A 17,758-nucleotide genomic window follows, 5' to 3' on the forward strand; every position below is an offset into this window, starting at 1 on the left:
TTAAATGCATCGTGTCTGATTTTATGATGATGATGATGATGATGATGATTTTTGCCATGATTGTTAACTGAATCGTTGCGGTTGTTAAGAAAATCAGGTGGCTGTTGAGCAAATCTGGTTTACCACGTAGACTTCACTTGTTGGAAGCCCCTTGAGAAGGTTGGAAATGGGGATCACAAAATCCCAGCACACTGCAACCAGAGTTTTTAGGCTTATATACCACTCCATAGCATTTTACTGCAGTCTCTGATAGTTTATGATATAAGCGTGATTTGCATATTCCCCCCTCCACAACAATCTGGCTCCTTGTTTTACTGACCTCGGAAAGAGGGAAGGCTGAGTCGACCCTCAGTCACCAGGGTTCAAGAATAAATACACGCTTGTTGCCAAGTGTTCCCAAATTTTGATCACGTGATCACGGGAATGCTGCAATAGTGATTAGTGCAAGGACTGGTCATAAGTCCCATTTTTCAATGCAGTTGTAACTTTGAACAGCTGCTCAATGAATGGGTGTAAGACAAGGACTGCCAGTAGTTTAGCTAATTCTGAGAGATGAGACCTGCTACTTCTAAAATGAGTGAATACAATACTGAGGCTTTTAGGGCTTCAAAAACCATTTCACCAAGCAGAGAGGAGTTTTCTAAATACTTGTGCCAAAGTCAAGCCTTTGAATCAAGGTAACTTCATGGACACAGCCATGCAGTTTTCTACGCATCAGCATGGAATTGTTTGCCATCTTTTTCTTGCAGGATCTTTTTTCTCAACTTCCCAGTCTAGCCTACAACCTTAGATTTTCCTGGTGGTTTCTTCTCCAAGTATCAGACAAGCCCAACCCTGCTTAACTTCTAGGCTGAGATAAGGTTGATCAAGGGCTACTGTCTCTACAGGGAAAAGGTAAAGGTTTCCCTGTCCGTCTTTAGGCTATGGTGCTCATCTCTGTCTCTTAACTGAGGGATCCAGTATTATCCAAAGACATTTTCCATGGTCATATGGCCAACATGGCTATATGCCAGTAGTTCCCAAACTTGGCAACTTTAAGACTTGTGGACTTCAACTCCCAGAATTCTCCAGCTAGCTCTTCTGGCTGGAGAACTCTGGGAGTTGAAGTCCACAAGTCTTAAAGTTGCCAAGTTTGGGAACCACTGCTATATGCTAAAGGTGCAGAGAATGCTGTTACCTTCCCACTGAAGTGGTACTTATTTATCTACTCACGTTTGCATGCTTTCAAATGCTAGGTGGGCAGAAGCTGGGGCAGGAACGGGAACTCTACCCATTGTGCGGTAGAGGTCTCAAACCTGGACTAAGGTCTTGAACCTGGGCTGTCACTCAGCGTCTTTAAGCACTAAGCCATCACACCCAGTCATCTATTGATGTACTTTACAGTATATCAAGTTAATTGGTTTGGAGCTACTGAAATGAGTGTGTATGAGGTGAAATCGTTTTCTTGAAAATAACTGCTTCAACCTGAACCACTGATAAAACACCTCATAGAATTGGTAGCCATTAAGGTTGTAGTAATCCTTCCCTCTATTTTGCATGTCATAGCTGAATGAGCATTAACTATTGGGAAACAATTTCCAGGTGCAGATTTCCAGACGCCTTTAAAGCAAGCGACTCATTTAAAATTATGGTGGTGATTTCTACAGATCTTTTGTTTAGATTAGCACCATTTTATTCGACCCCATGCCTATTTTATGCACGTTTCCCTTTTTTATTTTGTTTTTGCTTAAAAATGGGGAAAAAACATGTCATCCTTTCTGTGAAAAAAATTCTTTGGATTTAATAGGATAGGACAAAGATCGGGGGCAATTCAGGTTTTCCTATGGTGGAAAAAACTGAACCTGCACAAAATTCCTTTCTTCTACATGTCATGTAATTGTAGAATGTTAATGTTAAAGGGGAGTTACAAATCATTCAACTGAACCTGTCTCTCAAGAACAAAATGGATGTCCAGTGAATCAAAGCCCACCATCATTTGCCACTGTTTGCCCCAGTCTCAATTTTAGCTATTAGGAGGGTTCTTCAAAATCTTTTTCATTATAGTTTCAATTTCTGGCCCAAATTTTAGCAGTTGTAAAAGAGTTTCTATGTTGTTAAGGTTTAGCTGATCAATGAATAAAATCACATTTAACAAAGGATTCCTTATACATATCTCTTCATAGGCCAAGATTCAGTGTTGCATCTCAGGACATCTGTTCACCAAGTCAGCCTTCTTGTTAGAACATCCTCAGGATGTCTGGAGCGTCGTTTGTATCTTCAGGCTCGGAGGACTCTGAAGAAATTTACAGTAAGGCTCTTTTGTTTCATTTCCTAGAATGTAATGCTTCCTTCTTTTTACAGTTTTAAAATTCATGTTAGGGTGAGGGCAGCTTCTGAAGCAGAATACAGACCTATCCTTATTGTAGATTGTTCCTTTTGAAAGAGCCAACTTCATTGATGCTTGGTTTCTTTGGAGTTTAATACCTGGAGCATAAACCTATCCTAGGTTGAAGTTAATACTTCTTGCAGGTCAATTAAAAAAAAATCTGTTGGTATGGTGATACTCAGAGGCACCAGGTTGTTTATTCGGAATTTATGCTCGTATGACTATGCGTGTGTGTGTGTGTGAGAGAGAGAGAGACAGGGGGCGTAAATGCCCTTCCTGTCGCCAGTGCAGAGTTTTGTACAGTGGTTATATTCTCAGTGTGCCCAGAGAGAGAAATATCTGCCTCTACCTAGAATCAAACTCACAGCCTCCTGATTGTGAGGTGAGAACTCCACCTCTAGGCCACCGCACCACTCTTGACTCTGTTTCTAATGATATATACAAAGTGCCCCATACAAATTGGTCTTTAAACAATGAAGTATAGTAAGTCCTATGATGCTGACACTTAAGTCTTAGTAACTTTCCCTATAATATACAGTAACTTATTTCTGGATAACTAAGTGAAGTTCGTTGTTTATTGGATCAGAAATACGACTGGTATCTCAGCAAACCGGAGATGTGTTTACAATACCGTCTAAGGCCAGCTCTAGACCAGGCACCAAGTCATGTAAGTCTCTCTTTTTAATTGTCTACTGTCAGCTCCCAAATTCCATTATGCAAGCAATCATCAGTGGATCATTGAGCAATTTCAACAAAATAGATTGGGTTTTGGAATTGCAGCACAACACAGGAAGCCATTGCCGTTTTAGCAACTTTGAGCAGATCAGTTACCATTCTTACATTATTGTTCCTAGACTTGCTTGACTATAGGATCTTTCAGGATCAGAGAATCTTCCAAATCATGTAGAGCCAATGTACTTTGATGTTCTCTTGGTCTGAAATCCGATTCTATGTTTTCATGAACATAAAAATCTTCCCTCTGCAATCCTCCCCATACCTTTGAAATTTCTGCCAGACAGTGGTGGGATTAAAAAAAATGTTACTACTGGTTCTGTGGGCGTGGCTTGGTGGGCATGGCTTCAAGGGCATGGAAGGGGAAGGATACCGCAAAATCCCCATTCCCTCCCGATCAGCTGGGACTCGGGAGGCAGGGAGGGTGTGGCCATTTACCGGTTAGAATTTACCAGTTCTCTGAACTGTTCAAAATTTCCGCTCCAGAACTGAGTCAGAAACTGCTGAATACCACCTCAGTCACCAGAGCATCTTGAAGTTACATTGGAGAATGAAGGAAAGAAGAGGAGATAAAAAGAAACTTGTTTTCAAAACCAATGTTTATCATGTGGCAAATAATAAATTGTCTTGATTTTAAATGAGGCTAAGTATAGAGCTATTCCTAATTTGGAAATCATTGTGACTTAAATGCTTGAGATTCCATTAAAATGCACTACTGCACTACTATGTCCAAATCTCTTTTCCAGTATGATATGTTGCAAGGCTTCCAAAAAGTTTTTTAACATGAAATGGGATAACTCACCATAGCCAACTTGCCATAGCCAACTCGCTGCAGGACAATTTAACACTTTAGCATTTCAATGAGTTACTTTTATAATCGGTGACCACATTTCCTTGGAATGACTGTAACTCTTGTATTTCTGGATTGCCTTTATTTTATTATTATTGGCCACGGTTCTTTCGAAATGAATTTAACTTTTGTATTTGTTGAATTGTCTTGCAGCGAGTTGGCCGTGGCAAGCTGGCCAGTCAATTAATTATATATCTTCAAATGATAATTCACTTGTCATGAAGTTCACCAGCCTTCTTTCATTCCTTTTTGCCCAATTAGACACATTTTGGTTATTCTTATTAATTTCCTCGTTATATTTGGATGACATAATGCTGCTCGGCTATTGCTTTCTTAATATTCTTTTTGGTTTGTTTGTTTCTTTTGCAGCTCCTCCTCGAAACACAGACTTTCTGTTGGAACAAAACCCATTCAAAATCCCTGCAGATGTTGATATTTTTTTGCTGCGAGATAAACAGAAAGAAAAGGCCAGGATGGTATGTAGAAAATACAGGACGTTTCCAAAAGAATTTTTCCCCAGCCATGGCCAATCAGAATGCTGACAGTATGATGTGCCCTCTTCCCACTGAGCTGGTGTACTGTCTCATTGAATTAAGAAATTTCATAGCAGAAGTAATGTTATTATTCATGCAATATTATTTTGCATGAGTTAAGGAGAATCTCTGAGACTTTTAGAAAAACTCTGTGTATTAAATAATAAGATACACTGGTGGTTCTGTAAAAGAGTCAAAAGTACAATCTAAGATGAAGTGGGAAGCTGATTTTTTTTTAAAAAAGACTACGGATGATAAGAGAGGATTGAGTGTTCAGACAACATGGATAGAGAAAATCTTCTTTCTTGTAAGATTGGAATCCAGCACCATCCACTGAAAACGATTGGATACACTAGCTGGAGATTATAGTAACTGGAACTCAATCCAACTGGAGGGCAGCTGGTTAAGGAAGCCTAACTTTTGTGTTCTTTGTGTAGTCTTGCTCGGCACTAGATTAAACAAATGTGGAATAGCAGCATCAAAACTAATTTCATAGTAAGTTCTGAGAGGAGGAGGCTATGCCCCATTTTTACAGAGTCCCAAGTATGTGGTACGGTTATGGGGTCTCCTGCTTGAATAGGGGAGTATGGACCAGAAGCTTTTCAAGGTCCCTTCCAACTCTGTTATTCTGTATTCTGTATATTTTGTATACAGTATTATAACTCATTTCACAGAGTGAATAATTAGAACGTGCGGGAATCTCTAGCATGTATACACTATTGAAAGAGTGAAGTCTGTGATGGCTTGGGCATGTTGTAAGAATGGTTGATGGTTGGTTTCCGAAAGATCTCCTGTATGGAGAATTACTGCAGGGAAAGCGCCCCAGAGGGAGACCACAGCTGCGATATAAGGATATCTACAAGAGGGATCTAAAGGCCCTGGAGATGGACATTAACAGCTGGAAAAGCTTGACCTCTAATCGTTCATCTTAGAGGCCAAGGACGCAGCATGGCTTTCTCCAATTCAGAGAGACACTTGTTTGGCAGGCTGAGGCAAAGAGGCAGTCCCGGAACCAGCGAAATCTGGGGGCTGGGCAAGGGACAAAATGTATCTGTGTGGAAAGGATTGCCACTCCCAAATTGGCCTTTTTAGTCACATCAGATGCTGCTTTGGGACATCTTTCCAGAGCACGATACCATCGTCTTTTGAGACTGAAGGATGAATTATAACTGATCTCACAGAGTGAATAATTAGCTCCAATGTTACAAAATACAATTCCATTTTGACCTCCTAAGCAACTGCATTTTCTTATACAGTCCTTTATGCTGGAGATATAATATTGCTGGGGCAGCCATCTTGTGAGGCCTCCGATAACCAAGGGGGCATTTAATCAACTCCTTCTTCCTTTAGGAGCGAGAGCGCCGGAAGACTTTGAAAGTCCACGAGAAGATGACTTGCTCCACTCTGCAGAGTTCCAAACAGTCGGGATTCAAGAGAGCGATCCAAATGGAAGAAGAAGCTGAGTACAAGGAGTTAGTAGCAGAAGCCGAACGACTCAAAGCTCTCCGAGAAAGCATCTCCTGGAAGATAGCAATTACTAAAGGTAGCTGAGGAAAGCATTCAGAATGAATGTAGTGGGATTATTACTTGGTATCAGAATATAGACTGCATAAGCTTCCAGCTTCAGATTCTCATTTTTTCACATTCAAACTGAAATAATTTTAGACATGGTTTCCCCAAAATCTGATCTAGGTGAGGGTTCAAACTTGCTTTAGGTTCGCGGGTCTCTTCCTGCCTCTGGTTAGCATTATCACTCCAAAGTAAAACACAATTGGCGTCATCTGTTCCAAGCTTTTAAGAGAAAAACAATCGGAAGGGAGGATTATTTTGAACAGGGAAATAGCCAAAGCAGCAGGCTTTGCTTTACATCTTGACCATAAATTGGAGTATAAGATGAATAAAATTTTCTGAATTATCTTCATGATGTTTCTAAAACACTCTGTAATATAAATGAGATTCACCAGAGTTTGGAAGTTTCTGATGGGCTCTTATCATATGCCATAGGGCAGTGATGGTGAACCTATGGCATGTATGCCACAGGTGGTACGCAGAGCCCCCTCTGTTGGCACGTGAGCCGTTGCCCTAGCTTAGCTCCACCGCTAATGCGCACCTCCCTCTGGCCAGCTGATTTTCGGGTCTCTGCCGCACATGCACGGGAGACAGGGAGCATGTGGGATTTGCACATGCATGCTTGGGGCAAAAGGGAGTGTGTGGGTTGTGGCATCCCCCCGCATGGTCCATTTTTCATCCATGGGGGCTGCAGGGAGGCCTGCTAAGGCCAAAATGGGGCACGGGTGGATCGCGCACGCATGTGCAGGGGGGTGGGGGGTTGTGTGCGCATGCACGGGGTAGGGCGCACAAAGGGTGTTGCACGCACATTGCATTATGGATGCAGGCACATGTGCATGTGTCACGCACAGGCTTTCAGTATGTGATGTCAAAAAGGTTAGCCATCACTGCCATAGGGTCATAGCATATGAAAGAGTTTTTTATGAGCATCAAATTCTACAAAAGGCTGCTGTCTCCAGAAATGATATCTGCTGCTGTAATGCCCGATAGTCAGCGGCACATCTAAAATGTCCCTGATAGAAAGATCCAACTGTTATTTACAAGCGCTCAGCAAATAAGATTAAATGAAATAAACAGAGCAAAGATGAATAGAAGAGACGAAGAGCAGTTTCACATAGAAGCAGAACATTTTTGGTAGTGGAACAGGCCAGTTTCTAAACCATGGGGGTGACAGAATTGTTGGCTGCAAGTGTCTCTCAACCAACTCAGTCAACGGAAAGAGATTTTGGAAGCTCCGCTGAAAGCGTTGTCCTCTCACTTCACTGTGGCATTCTGCATTTGGATGTTGTGGTTTGCACGGCTGCCCTCCCCCCCTTTTTTTTCCTTCCCTCCCTCCTTCCTTCTTTCTTTTCTTTCTTTCCCCCCCAGACCAGGTTGTAGAGAGAGAGACCATGGATGATTACATCAATCAGAAACGGCAGATGTTCTTGCTGCAGGTATTTCATTTTGTTCTAGTGGTGTTGCCTGTACGTCAGTTTGAGGTAGCAAAGAGGAGCTTGGGATCTGTATTGGGGACAGCTGGGATCAAGTCTTTTTTCTTTTCTTTTTTTTTTGGCCATCAAATTCACTGGAGGGCCTTGGGGGAGACTTACTCTTGCCAACCCAATTGTTGCAAGGATAACATTGGAGGAAACAGTACCCGTTTGACTCTGAATGCTTTGAAAAGGGAAGGGTTACAAATGCAGCATTAAATGAAGTTGCTTCATTGCAACTCGGTGGTAACTTTTAACATGAGGAATCATTTCAATAAATTGCCTGGTTGAAGATGCTTGCTGGCTTATGCCATGGGCTTCTCAGCTTACATAGAGTAAGTTCTGGTGGGGAAATACATGGCCGTATCCCATTTATAGCCACAGCATATTTTCCCATGTCTAGGAATAGGCGTGTTTGTGTGTATGGATTGCATATCTGTATAGAATAGATAAACACAGATACAAATGATACTACCATGTTTCCCTGAAAATAAGGCAGAGTCTTATTTTCTGTTCACCCCCGAAATAAGCGCTTGTCCTTATTTTCAGGGAGGTCTTATTATTTTTGAGGTGCAGGAGGCGGCGAGTGTGGTCGCAACGCGGTTCGCCCACGTTACACCCGTCCTCCGCGAGCTGCACTGGCTACCTGTTGGTCTCCGGGTGCGCTTCAGGGTACTGATGACCACCTTTAAAGCACTCCATGGTAGTGGATCTGGGTACTTGAGAGACTGCCTTCTGCCGATTACCTCCCTTCGACCAATTAGATCACACAGACTGGGCCTCCTCCGAATCCCATCTGCCAGTCAATGCCGACTGGCGACTACACGGAGGAGAGCCTTTTCTGTTGCAGCTCCGACCCTGTGGAACGATCTCCCCGTTGAGATCCGTACCCTCACCACCATCCAGACCTTCCGCGCAGCCCTCAAGATCTGGCTCTCCCAGCAGGCCTGGGGATAGGTTCCCAATTCACCCGCCCGAGTGTTGATTGCTGAACGAAAGTTGTGTTTTATTATTTTTCTTTGTTCACATTTTGTTTTGTTTTTTGATACTGCACCCCCCTCCCTCGTGATTGTAAGCCGCCCTGAGTCCCCTCAGGGAAAAGGGCGGCCTATAAATTTTAATAAATGACAAATGACAAAATGGTCACCTCATGGCTGCTGTTGCATTGCAATATTTTCAGGGAAGGCTTATTTTCGGGAAAGGGATTATTTAGCGCAAGCTAAATAATCTCAAAAGCCTGATTGGGCTTATTATCCAGGGAGGTCTTATTTTCAGGGAAACAGGGTATATTTTACCAAGTCTATTTATGGAATTCTGCACCACCTATCTCTCCTGTCAGTGGCCGTTATCTGTTATACGTCTTTAACGTATCTATTAAAAAGAGAAAGATAGAAATCATTGGACAGTTTGGAGGTAATGGATGGGTAGAAGCAGGGGTGGGTTTCAACTGGTTCGTGGCGGTCCCCGCGAACCGGTTGGTCGGCGAACCCGGAAGTAAGTAACTTCCAGGAACGGCGAAGGGCTCACCCGCCCGCCCGCGCTCCTTACCGGTCTTTGAAGGCTTCTGCGCTTCCACGCAGGCGCATGGCACATACAGCGCCTGCGCGATTCTCCGCGAGCAGCTGGATGGCACATACAGCGCCTGCGTGAGTCTCCGCGAGCAGCTGGAGCATCGCACAGGCGCTAAGACGCATGCGTGAACTGCGTACGTGCACGAGGACGCCGCCGGCCCCGTTCCAACCGAACCGGTTGGAATGGGATTAGCAACCCACCCCTGGGTAGAAGAAACAAAGAGCAGTTTCACCTAGAAGCAGAACTCCTTTAATGGGACAGCCAGTTTCTAAACTATGGAGGTAGATGAAATTGTCCATTAAGTGAAAAGAGACATTATTGGGCCTTCCTTTCTCAATCACTTTTGGCTTCCCTTTCAGTACGCTGTAACTGTGAAAAAAGATGAAATTCAGAAACTAGAAAATCTGGCAGTGGAAGAAGAAGCAAAGCTGGAAAAAGCCGAGGAAGACTTGGAAAAGGATGCTGCCATGTTTGATGAGTTCCTGAAAGAGAATGACAGAAACTCTGTCCAAGCTTTGAAAATGTAACACTGAACCATAGGATCTAAGCTGTAGCGTTCGTAGGCATCTCAAGTCCTGGGGAAGTTCTACAGTTTTCAGTAGGAGACACAAAGTCTGCCACTAAGTGTTGCAGGAGATGCCTACAAGCATTTTTGCAATTGTGTTGAATAAAGGGCGCTTGATTTTTGGAAGGAAATCTCCCAGGGCTACAGGGGGCATGATAGGGCATGTTATCACAGAGGGAGGAATTGCAATGTTGGTTTTGGAGTTTTCTTCCCCTATACTTTTTGGAGGATTAAAATCTTGAAGAAAATATAACCATAGGCCCACACAGGCAGACAAAGGTTAAAATATCTGATACATCATTTTCATAACTGTTCTGAAAGGAATGGTGAGAGATGCTTGGTGAACTAAAGGAGTAGCTTAAGTGATGCTCACCTTCTATCTTAAGACTGAGGAACAAGTTGTTTCAGAAATGACATCTTGAATTTCTAGTTTCAACAAAACACGGTAGCTTATATATCAAGAGAGGAAGAGGGAGAGAGAGAGGGAGGGAGGCAGGGAGAGAGAGAGAGGACTGTGCAACCTGAGCTTACTGTGGACAATAAAATCATATCTCTGAGCATTCTGATTCTAATGCTTTCATTGGAGATGAACCCGTTAAAGTTCCACATGCTGTGAGAATGATTCAGAAATGTGTGATGTATGTATATGTATGTATATGAGGGATGTATAATATCCCTGTAGCAAATCAAGATTGTGTCAAAAAGGGAAAACACAGTGATCTCATCAGACAAACCACCACCCTTGTATTATTGCATCCCAATGTCTGATACTGGTATGCATGTCAGGTTTTGCATCATGGCTCAGAGTTATTCACCTTCACTCTCCTGCAGAGCCTTGTGCTTCAGATCTCATCAAGTGCAGCAACTTTCAGCTACCCCTTTAAAGAACTCAAAGGCTACTCAAACTTCTGCCTAGCCCTGGGGGAGAAAAAAAAAACCACTGCTGTTTTAAGAAACTCATTCAGAGTTAATGAAATTCTTCATGGAATTCATAATAGAGACTTGATTTATTTGTCAAATCTTTTCTACTGGGATTCAGATGCCAAATAATTCACAAGTTAATTTATTTCTATACTATTCTTTCTTCTTGTTTAACAAACAGAAAGAAAACTCACCTACTGATATTTTTAAAGAGTTACAAAAGTGCTAGTTAATGTAACAGCAAGCGTTACGTTCCCTGAAGCTAGTTAGCCACGTCTTCCACTTCCCACCCAGACTAGCAGAACCTTTTCTACTATTTTTTTTAAAAAGCTCAAATTGAAGTTCTAGAACTGAATCTATGTTGACAGTTTAGGAGAGCTGCCTTCTCTGTTCTCTAACTAACATGTAGGCTGTCCACCCCACACCTTAAAGAGAGTGTTTACCAGATAGTCAATTAAAAGGTCCAAAAGAAATTCACGGGTAGATGAAAGTTGCAGTAAAGTACTGTGGAGCTCTCTATGAGTTTTAGTGCTATTGTTATATGATCCCTCCACAGCTGACCATGAAAAAGAGGATCAGCCCACTCTTGTGTCATCTAATATGTCAAACCAACTTGGCTGAGAATCATTACATTCTACATATTCTTCAGCCAAATTCTCAACCAAAATATGAGTAGAGACGAGAAGGACTGGGGGAAGAAGAGAAATGGAAAAACACCAGGAAGAAATTTATATTTCTCTACTGTGTTTCCCCCAAAATAAGACAGGGCCTTGTTTTCTCCCCCCCCCAAAAAAAATTAAGCACTTGGTCTTATTTTTGGGGAGGTCTTATTATTTTTGAGGTGCAGGAGGCAGCAAGCATGGTCACCTCATGGCTGCTGCTGTGTGGCAATATTTTTGGGGAGGGCTTATTTTAGTGCATGTGCTCAAAAGCCCAATTGGGCTTATTTTCCAGGGAGGTCTTATTTTGGGGAAACGGTAACCATTGCCTCTGACTTTTCATGGTGGCCTAAACTTTGAGATCTCTCTTAATTCTGATATCACTTATCTCCAGTCATGCTCTGCGGGTAATTTCTGTCTTTATTTCTTTTTTCTTAGTGCTGAAAAAGAAACGAAAGCAAAACTGGAGAAAATAATTGAGATCCGGGAATTGACAGCGCAAATGATGAACATCCAAAGGTAGCAGTTACAGAAGATATAATCCAGGGTATATTTTCCTTCCTCCCTGTTTCCCTTTCCTGGATGTCCCAATGCAGTTAAAAGTACATTAGTATTATAGATCTTTATGACATGCTAAATGTTTATGCTTGATAAACATTAATTATATGCCTGAATTATGGGTAACAAGGTTTTATAGGTTTTCATTTGTTTCTCTCTCTCCAATGAATTTTAAATCAATAGATTGCTAAAAAAAAGATAATATAACAATCAGTGTTGTTATTTCCATTGACCCTGCCTAGTATGAAACATTTGAGAAGATGCAAATAAATACTTTGGAATGCATTAAAATTAAAAATTAAAATTGTTCTTCTAATTCAATATTAGAAAAAATAAATTAGACCCGTTTCAGGAAGTATTTTAAAATACAGCACTCCTCTGAAAAACTAATGGTGTTTTTGCTCCAACAGTTGCTGCCTGGAAATGATCAATTACATTGATCAAAATCAATTAAAATTTAATTTAAAGATTCAGACTTTCTTGAATTAAGTTTGACCTTGGATGATTGCATAGATACAACAATGTTGTCTTCTTGGCAAGAATCTGAAACTAGTTTTCCATTATGTTTTCTAGAATGGATTCTTTTTTTTACTATTGCTCTGGGGTTTAATGATAGCCATCTAAGAAATACACTTTATATAGCCATTGAAGCACTTGCCAAGTCTCATCTTGATGACTTGGCAAGGTCAGCTAGATGCTGCCACCTGCTGGGGACAAATTTCATTTAGCCTTGTCTGAATCCCTTCTTTGAAGGCAGAAGAAAAGAGAATCAATGGAGTCATGTCAGAGGAATCAGCATTATGGTAACAGTATGGAGCCATAAAGTAAATGGCATCAGGAAAGAGATGGGACTCTTGACAGACCAGATTCTTCTCATGACCAACCCACAAAGACGATCACACATCAGTGTGCCATATGATTTTTATGAAAATATCCTAACTTACAGGCAATATAAAAGTATTGTTTCTCTTCTGCATTCAGAGTAAAATTAAGGGATATTTTAGGGTTATCCATCCATCCACCCACCCATCCATCCATCCATCCATTTATATATTTTAGATGTTACCTTCTTGCAGTTTTATTTCCCAGAATGCTTATTGTCTCCTGGTGTCTTATCCAGCATTCTTTAGGTCTAAAAAATTTATGTCTAACAATTTACTTTCCCTGGGAATATGTACTTGGGGAGAAGAGCTTTATACTCAATGCCTATCCCAATTTTCCACAAGTGCCCTTTGGAAGTACCACAGAGTAATCTCCATTTGCTCTTGATGCAATGACTGTTTCTTTTCTTCAGTGAGATAGCCCGATTTGAGGACACTTTGCAGGAATATGTGGTGTTCAAGGATTTCCTCTACCTACTATCTCCCAAAGAATGGTGGGAAGATCATGAAAGACGGAGGGTGAAAGAAAAGGCAAATAAACTCCCTTCTGAGAGTAAAGAGGAAAAACTAGGACTGCCAAAAGGTAAGCACTTCCATAATCCCAAAACTGTGTGTTGTTCTCAGATCTGCATAGAAATAGCAATAAATCTTCAGAAGCTGTTGCTGAACCTCATCCATCTTCAGAAGAAACCAGCCAGAAGCAAAGCCACATGATATAATTACAGAAAATAAAAAAAATAGTATAGAGAACTTCCACATTAAACAGATAAATTCTATTATCTTTTCAAATTAATTGGTATTAAAGGTGCTTCCATTCAGCTATCATTGTTCAAATTCTAATCCATACATTCATGTTATCCAGTGGTGGGATTCAATTTTTTTTTTACTACCAGTTCTGTGGGCATGGTGTGGCTTGATGGGCGTGGCTTGGTGAGTGTGGCAGGGGAAGAATACTGCAAAATCCCCATTTCCTCCCGATCAGCTGGGACTCGCGAAGAAGAGAATAGATGGGGCGGGCCCAGTCAGAGGTGATATTTACCGGTTCTCTGAACTACTCAAAATTTCCACTACCGGTTCTCCAGAACTGGTCAGAATCTGCAGAATACCACCTCTGATATTATGTTTCTTCTTTCTTTTACATTATTTAAACATGCTGTGGAGTCAATTTTGAGGCAAAATCAATAGGTTTTTTAAAATATTTAATATTTTTAATATTACTGAAAATATTTTAAATTCTTAAGAGTTCTTAAAGTGTTTCACAACAGTACTCAAATGATACTCTGAGTATTTTCTTTCCATCGCCTTCCGAAAACATTTTGCTTCACAAGCTCACATATCCATATGGATGAAACAAAATAACCCAATTTTGAGGTGACCTTTGTCCATCCTGTAAAATTATATTATGAATATATGTTTTCTAAAATGATTGGCTTATCCATTTATTCTGTGAATTGACCCTCAGACCAAGAGAAGAAAAATACTGGTCATTTACATCATACTGACACTCCTGCTCTAATTTCCATTTTCCTTGTATTGGCTTATATTTAAAGGGTAAATAATGAGATGCTTATAACTTACAAGACTTTGGTCTTTTTCACTCTTCAGTGTCAGGTTAAGATAAGTTTATTCTGCAGTTGCTTACTGTCAGAAACAATGAGCAACACTGAGGAAAATGTATGACCGACATAGATTTTCAGTATGATTTTTCTTTCTCAGTACTAAATCGGTGTACAGATTCATCAGCTTTAACAGAAAAAAGGCGCTTCCCTTCCCTTGATTATATGCATTTATTTTTTGAAGAATGAAAAATAGTGGTGATATCAATATTAATACTAATGATTAGCATTTTATAGAAATTTTTAATTATTTATTTTATTTATTTCTTAAATTTATATGCCACCCATTTCCTGTCAAGCAACTCTTATTTCTTAAAATGATACAATAAACCTAGTTCTATACATTTTAATACATTAAAAAAGAATGAATTTCAAATGTTATAATTGTAAATCCTTCATTTAATTACCAATGTTTTTTTTTCTTTAAGCACTATGGTTTTTTCCATTTTTTAAAATTGTATGTAGTTATTCGGTTCTTCATTGTTTTTAACAATTAACGTTAAAAAAATTATTATATCTGGAGCACATACTCATGACAAAATCCACACTTTTCATATCTCAGCTCACAACCCAAATATTCACGAAAAAACACATATTAAGGAATTTTGTCAGGCCCAAAGCCAAGAATGACATGTGTCAAGCTGAGTTCATTACTGTTTCACAAAATCGTACCATACTGAGCACTGTACTATTTGAACCTATAATATATTCTTTGAACTATTAGGGAGGGGCTGTCTTGACCCTCTTTTGCTCACACATAATATCTGAGCTGAGTTGCCTCTTACTCCTCTGGATTGTGCTCCCTCCCTCGTGGAAATCTACCTACTTACTACATTCCATCAGAGATGTATGTATGTATGTATGTATGTGTATATATATATGTATATATATATGTGTGTGTGTGTGTATGTATATGTATATGTATATGTATGTATACATGTATATGTATATATGTATGTGTGTGTATGTATATAGATATTTATATACACATACATACACATACATACATACATACATACATACATACATACATACATATATTTCAGAGGACATCTTCACAGAGGTGTAGATAGAGAGGCAGGTGTTCTCTTTTCTTTCAGCTGCATTCATAAACTGATGTAGAATCAAACTTTTAGTCATTAAAATGAACTGACAATTGTACCTATCCCTCTTTCTGTCATGGCTTACTAATAATAGTCTCCCCGCTCCCCTCCCCTCTCTAAACAGTAACAATCAAATGGGGATGACACAATTAATGGGCTTTTCTGTATTCAGGTTCAGGGAAGGATGTTCAAGAACTTCAAGAAAAGGGCCGACGTCGAACAATAAGCATAGCAAAACATTCTAGTTTTGACACGACTAACGTAGAACCTCCCACTTCTACAACGCAGAGCCAAATTTTGGCTAGAAAGGACTCTTTCAAATTAAGCCGAATATCTTCTAGGCAGACTCTAAAGTCTCAACAAAGCAGAAAGCCGTAAGTATGTCAGGGAAATGAGCTGGGAGAGAAACAGAGAAGAATCAAAGCCACCAAAATTGGATATTGCATCTCACAGGAAAATATCATAGTACACTACCTTACAGTAGCACAGTTTTCAAATTATGCCTTTATTTTGGCCTCTCAAATGAGAATTAATGCAAAGATATAGGATGTGTGGAACCCTACATATAGATGCAAGTCAAGCTTTGTATATGTTGCCAATTTACATGATGCCAAGATTTTTTCCCCATGTTGGAAGCATGGAGTGAAAGGATTTGCTGGTGACATTACCGTTGTCTGGGAGATGCCAAGTTGAGAGCTCCTTTCAGGTTCCTGAAGTTTACTTGCGGTTCCATTAATTTACTTGTAGTTGCCCGCTTTCAAACTGCTGGGTTAGCAGGAGCTGGAGCGTGTAACAGGAGCTCATCCTCACTGCAGCAGCAGTGGGTCTTGAATGCTGGCATGCCGATTGCCAGCCCAGCGTTCTAACCTCGTGAGCCACCACACGCCGTGATGATGTCAGTTTACATCAATTTCTAACTGACTGCATCTTCAATGCTCTCTTTCCACTTCCACTCTTCAAAATTATGTGTCCACTGTTGTGCAAACAGTTCTCTTCTTTTCTAATGGGGCTTCCCTTCTCTTCCCTCTATATTTCCATTTTGAAAATTTGCCATGAAATGTTGTCACCCTTCCTGGGGGGAACAATGGAAGTATGCGGGAGAGAAGGAAGTCTGACCATTAACTGAAAGGAAACAGGTAGTAGTAGCATGTAGCTGAACCTAGCAAATCTTGCAAAAGCTAAAAAGGAGTATATCTGGTTAACATTTGGGTAAGAGACCATCAGAGAATACTCAGGTTGTTGTTGAGATAGGAAAATGGAAGGAAATTCTCAAAGGAAAGTAATGGCAGACTACTTTCATAACACGGGCAAGAAAATTGTCTCATTGTGTCTAGGTAGTCCTCAGGTGAACAAAGCATAAAGGCATCTTTAAAATAAACTGTTAGAAAAGTGTGTGGAGATTTCCTGAGAAAAAACTACAATTCCCAGAGTTCCAGAGAAAGAGGATAAATGATTGAATCAGTTTAATATTTTTCATCTATTTCAACTTTCCACAAAGTGGAAAATAGTAGTTTGTAATCCATTTCCAATTCCAGTTCAAAATGCATGTTGGATCAGCAAGATAAGCTAATAAATAAATATTGCATTATAATCTCTGTAAACAACTGACTCAAGAATAACCTCTACAGGAGTGTACAGATTGCCCCATCAGAAGAAAAATTTACTCCAGAATTATCTGATGAAGATGACGATGAGGTTAGTAATTCAATGTTTTTAGCATATAAATGCACCACTGATGGAGCTCAGCAATTAATTGTACATTTTAAAGATGAAATTCTTAAGGTGAAACAGTGTTGAAAAATTTTAGTTGCTTAAAAGGTGGACAATCACACCATTTAAAATTACAATTTTCCTCTTGAATTTTGATGGCACAATCCTGACACTGGAAAATGTGGTTGGGCTCTATACAGATTATGAGTTGCTCACCCTGCAAGATGATCAGATGTGGATGGGATGTGCTTTTTCCTTCCCCCAGCCCTGCTGAAGCCTGCAGAGTGCTTCTGGGCGCCAGAGGATAAAAATGTTTTTTTATTACTTACCTCTTCGAAATCTTGGTGCATCATGTAGTCTGAAAAATATTGTAGATGATAAGACAGAGGTATATGATAACTAGATAGATACGTAGCTAAATAGAGATGATAGATATTTTATTTACTTTTTTTATTAAATTTATCTGCTGCCCATCTCATGGTTGAGATAATTGTTTTTCTCTCTTTCGCCATTTTCTTGCCAGTAAGATTAAGTATAATTCAACCTTTTATCAGTACTGTGGAGAAATGATTAGCAAAGCTTATCCAGGATAAACAAAGATTGCTTTTTATCTCAACCTGTACATTTAATTAACAATATGCGGATCCCTTCA

At 40.1% G+C, this 17,758-nt stretch overlaps 1 protein-coding gene across 1 annotated transcript in view; it reads left to right on the forward strand.

Moving 5' to 3' along the window:
• Nucleotides 1-17,758, forward strand: part of CFAP100 (cilia and flagella associated protein 100) — a 24,763-nt gene continuing 7,005 nt past the window's right edge. The window contains exons 1-11 of the mRNA XM_032209529.1: nt 1-894; nt 2,163-2,287; nt 2,952-3,032; nt 4,317-4,423; nt 5,831-6,023; nt 7,418-7,485; nt 9,453-9,616; nt 11,677-11,757; nt 13,091-13,260; nt 15,569-15,770; nt 17,025-17,091. Of these exons, the coding sequence (XP_032065420.1) occupies nt 2,233-2,287; nt 2,952-3,032; nt 4,317-4,423; nt 5,831-6,023; nt 7,418-7,485; nt 9,453-9,616; nt 11,677-11,757; nt 13,091-13,260; nt 15,569-15,770; nt 17,025-17,091 (1,188 nt within the window). The 5' untranslated portion in view covers nt 1-894; nt 2,163-2,232. The remainder of the gene's footprint in view (nt 895-2,162; nt 2,288-2,951; nt 3,033-4,316; nt 4,424-5,830; nt 6,024-7,417; nt 7,486-9,452; nt 9,617-11,676; nt 11,758-13,090; nt 13,261-15,568; nt 15,771-17,024; nt 17,092-17,758) is intronic.

Source organism: Thamnophis elegans, chromosome 2 (genome assembly GCF_009769535.1).
Source record: "Thamnophis elegans isolate rThaEle1 chromosome 2, rThaEle1.pri, whole genome shotgun sequence".
Lineage (NCBI taxonomy): Eukaryota > Metazoa > Chordata > Lepidosauria > Squamata > Colubridae > Thamnophis > Thamnophis elegans.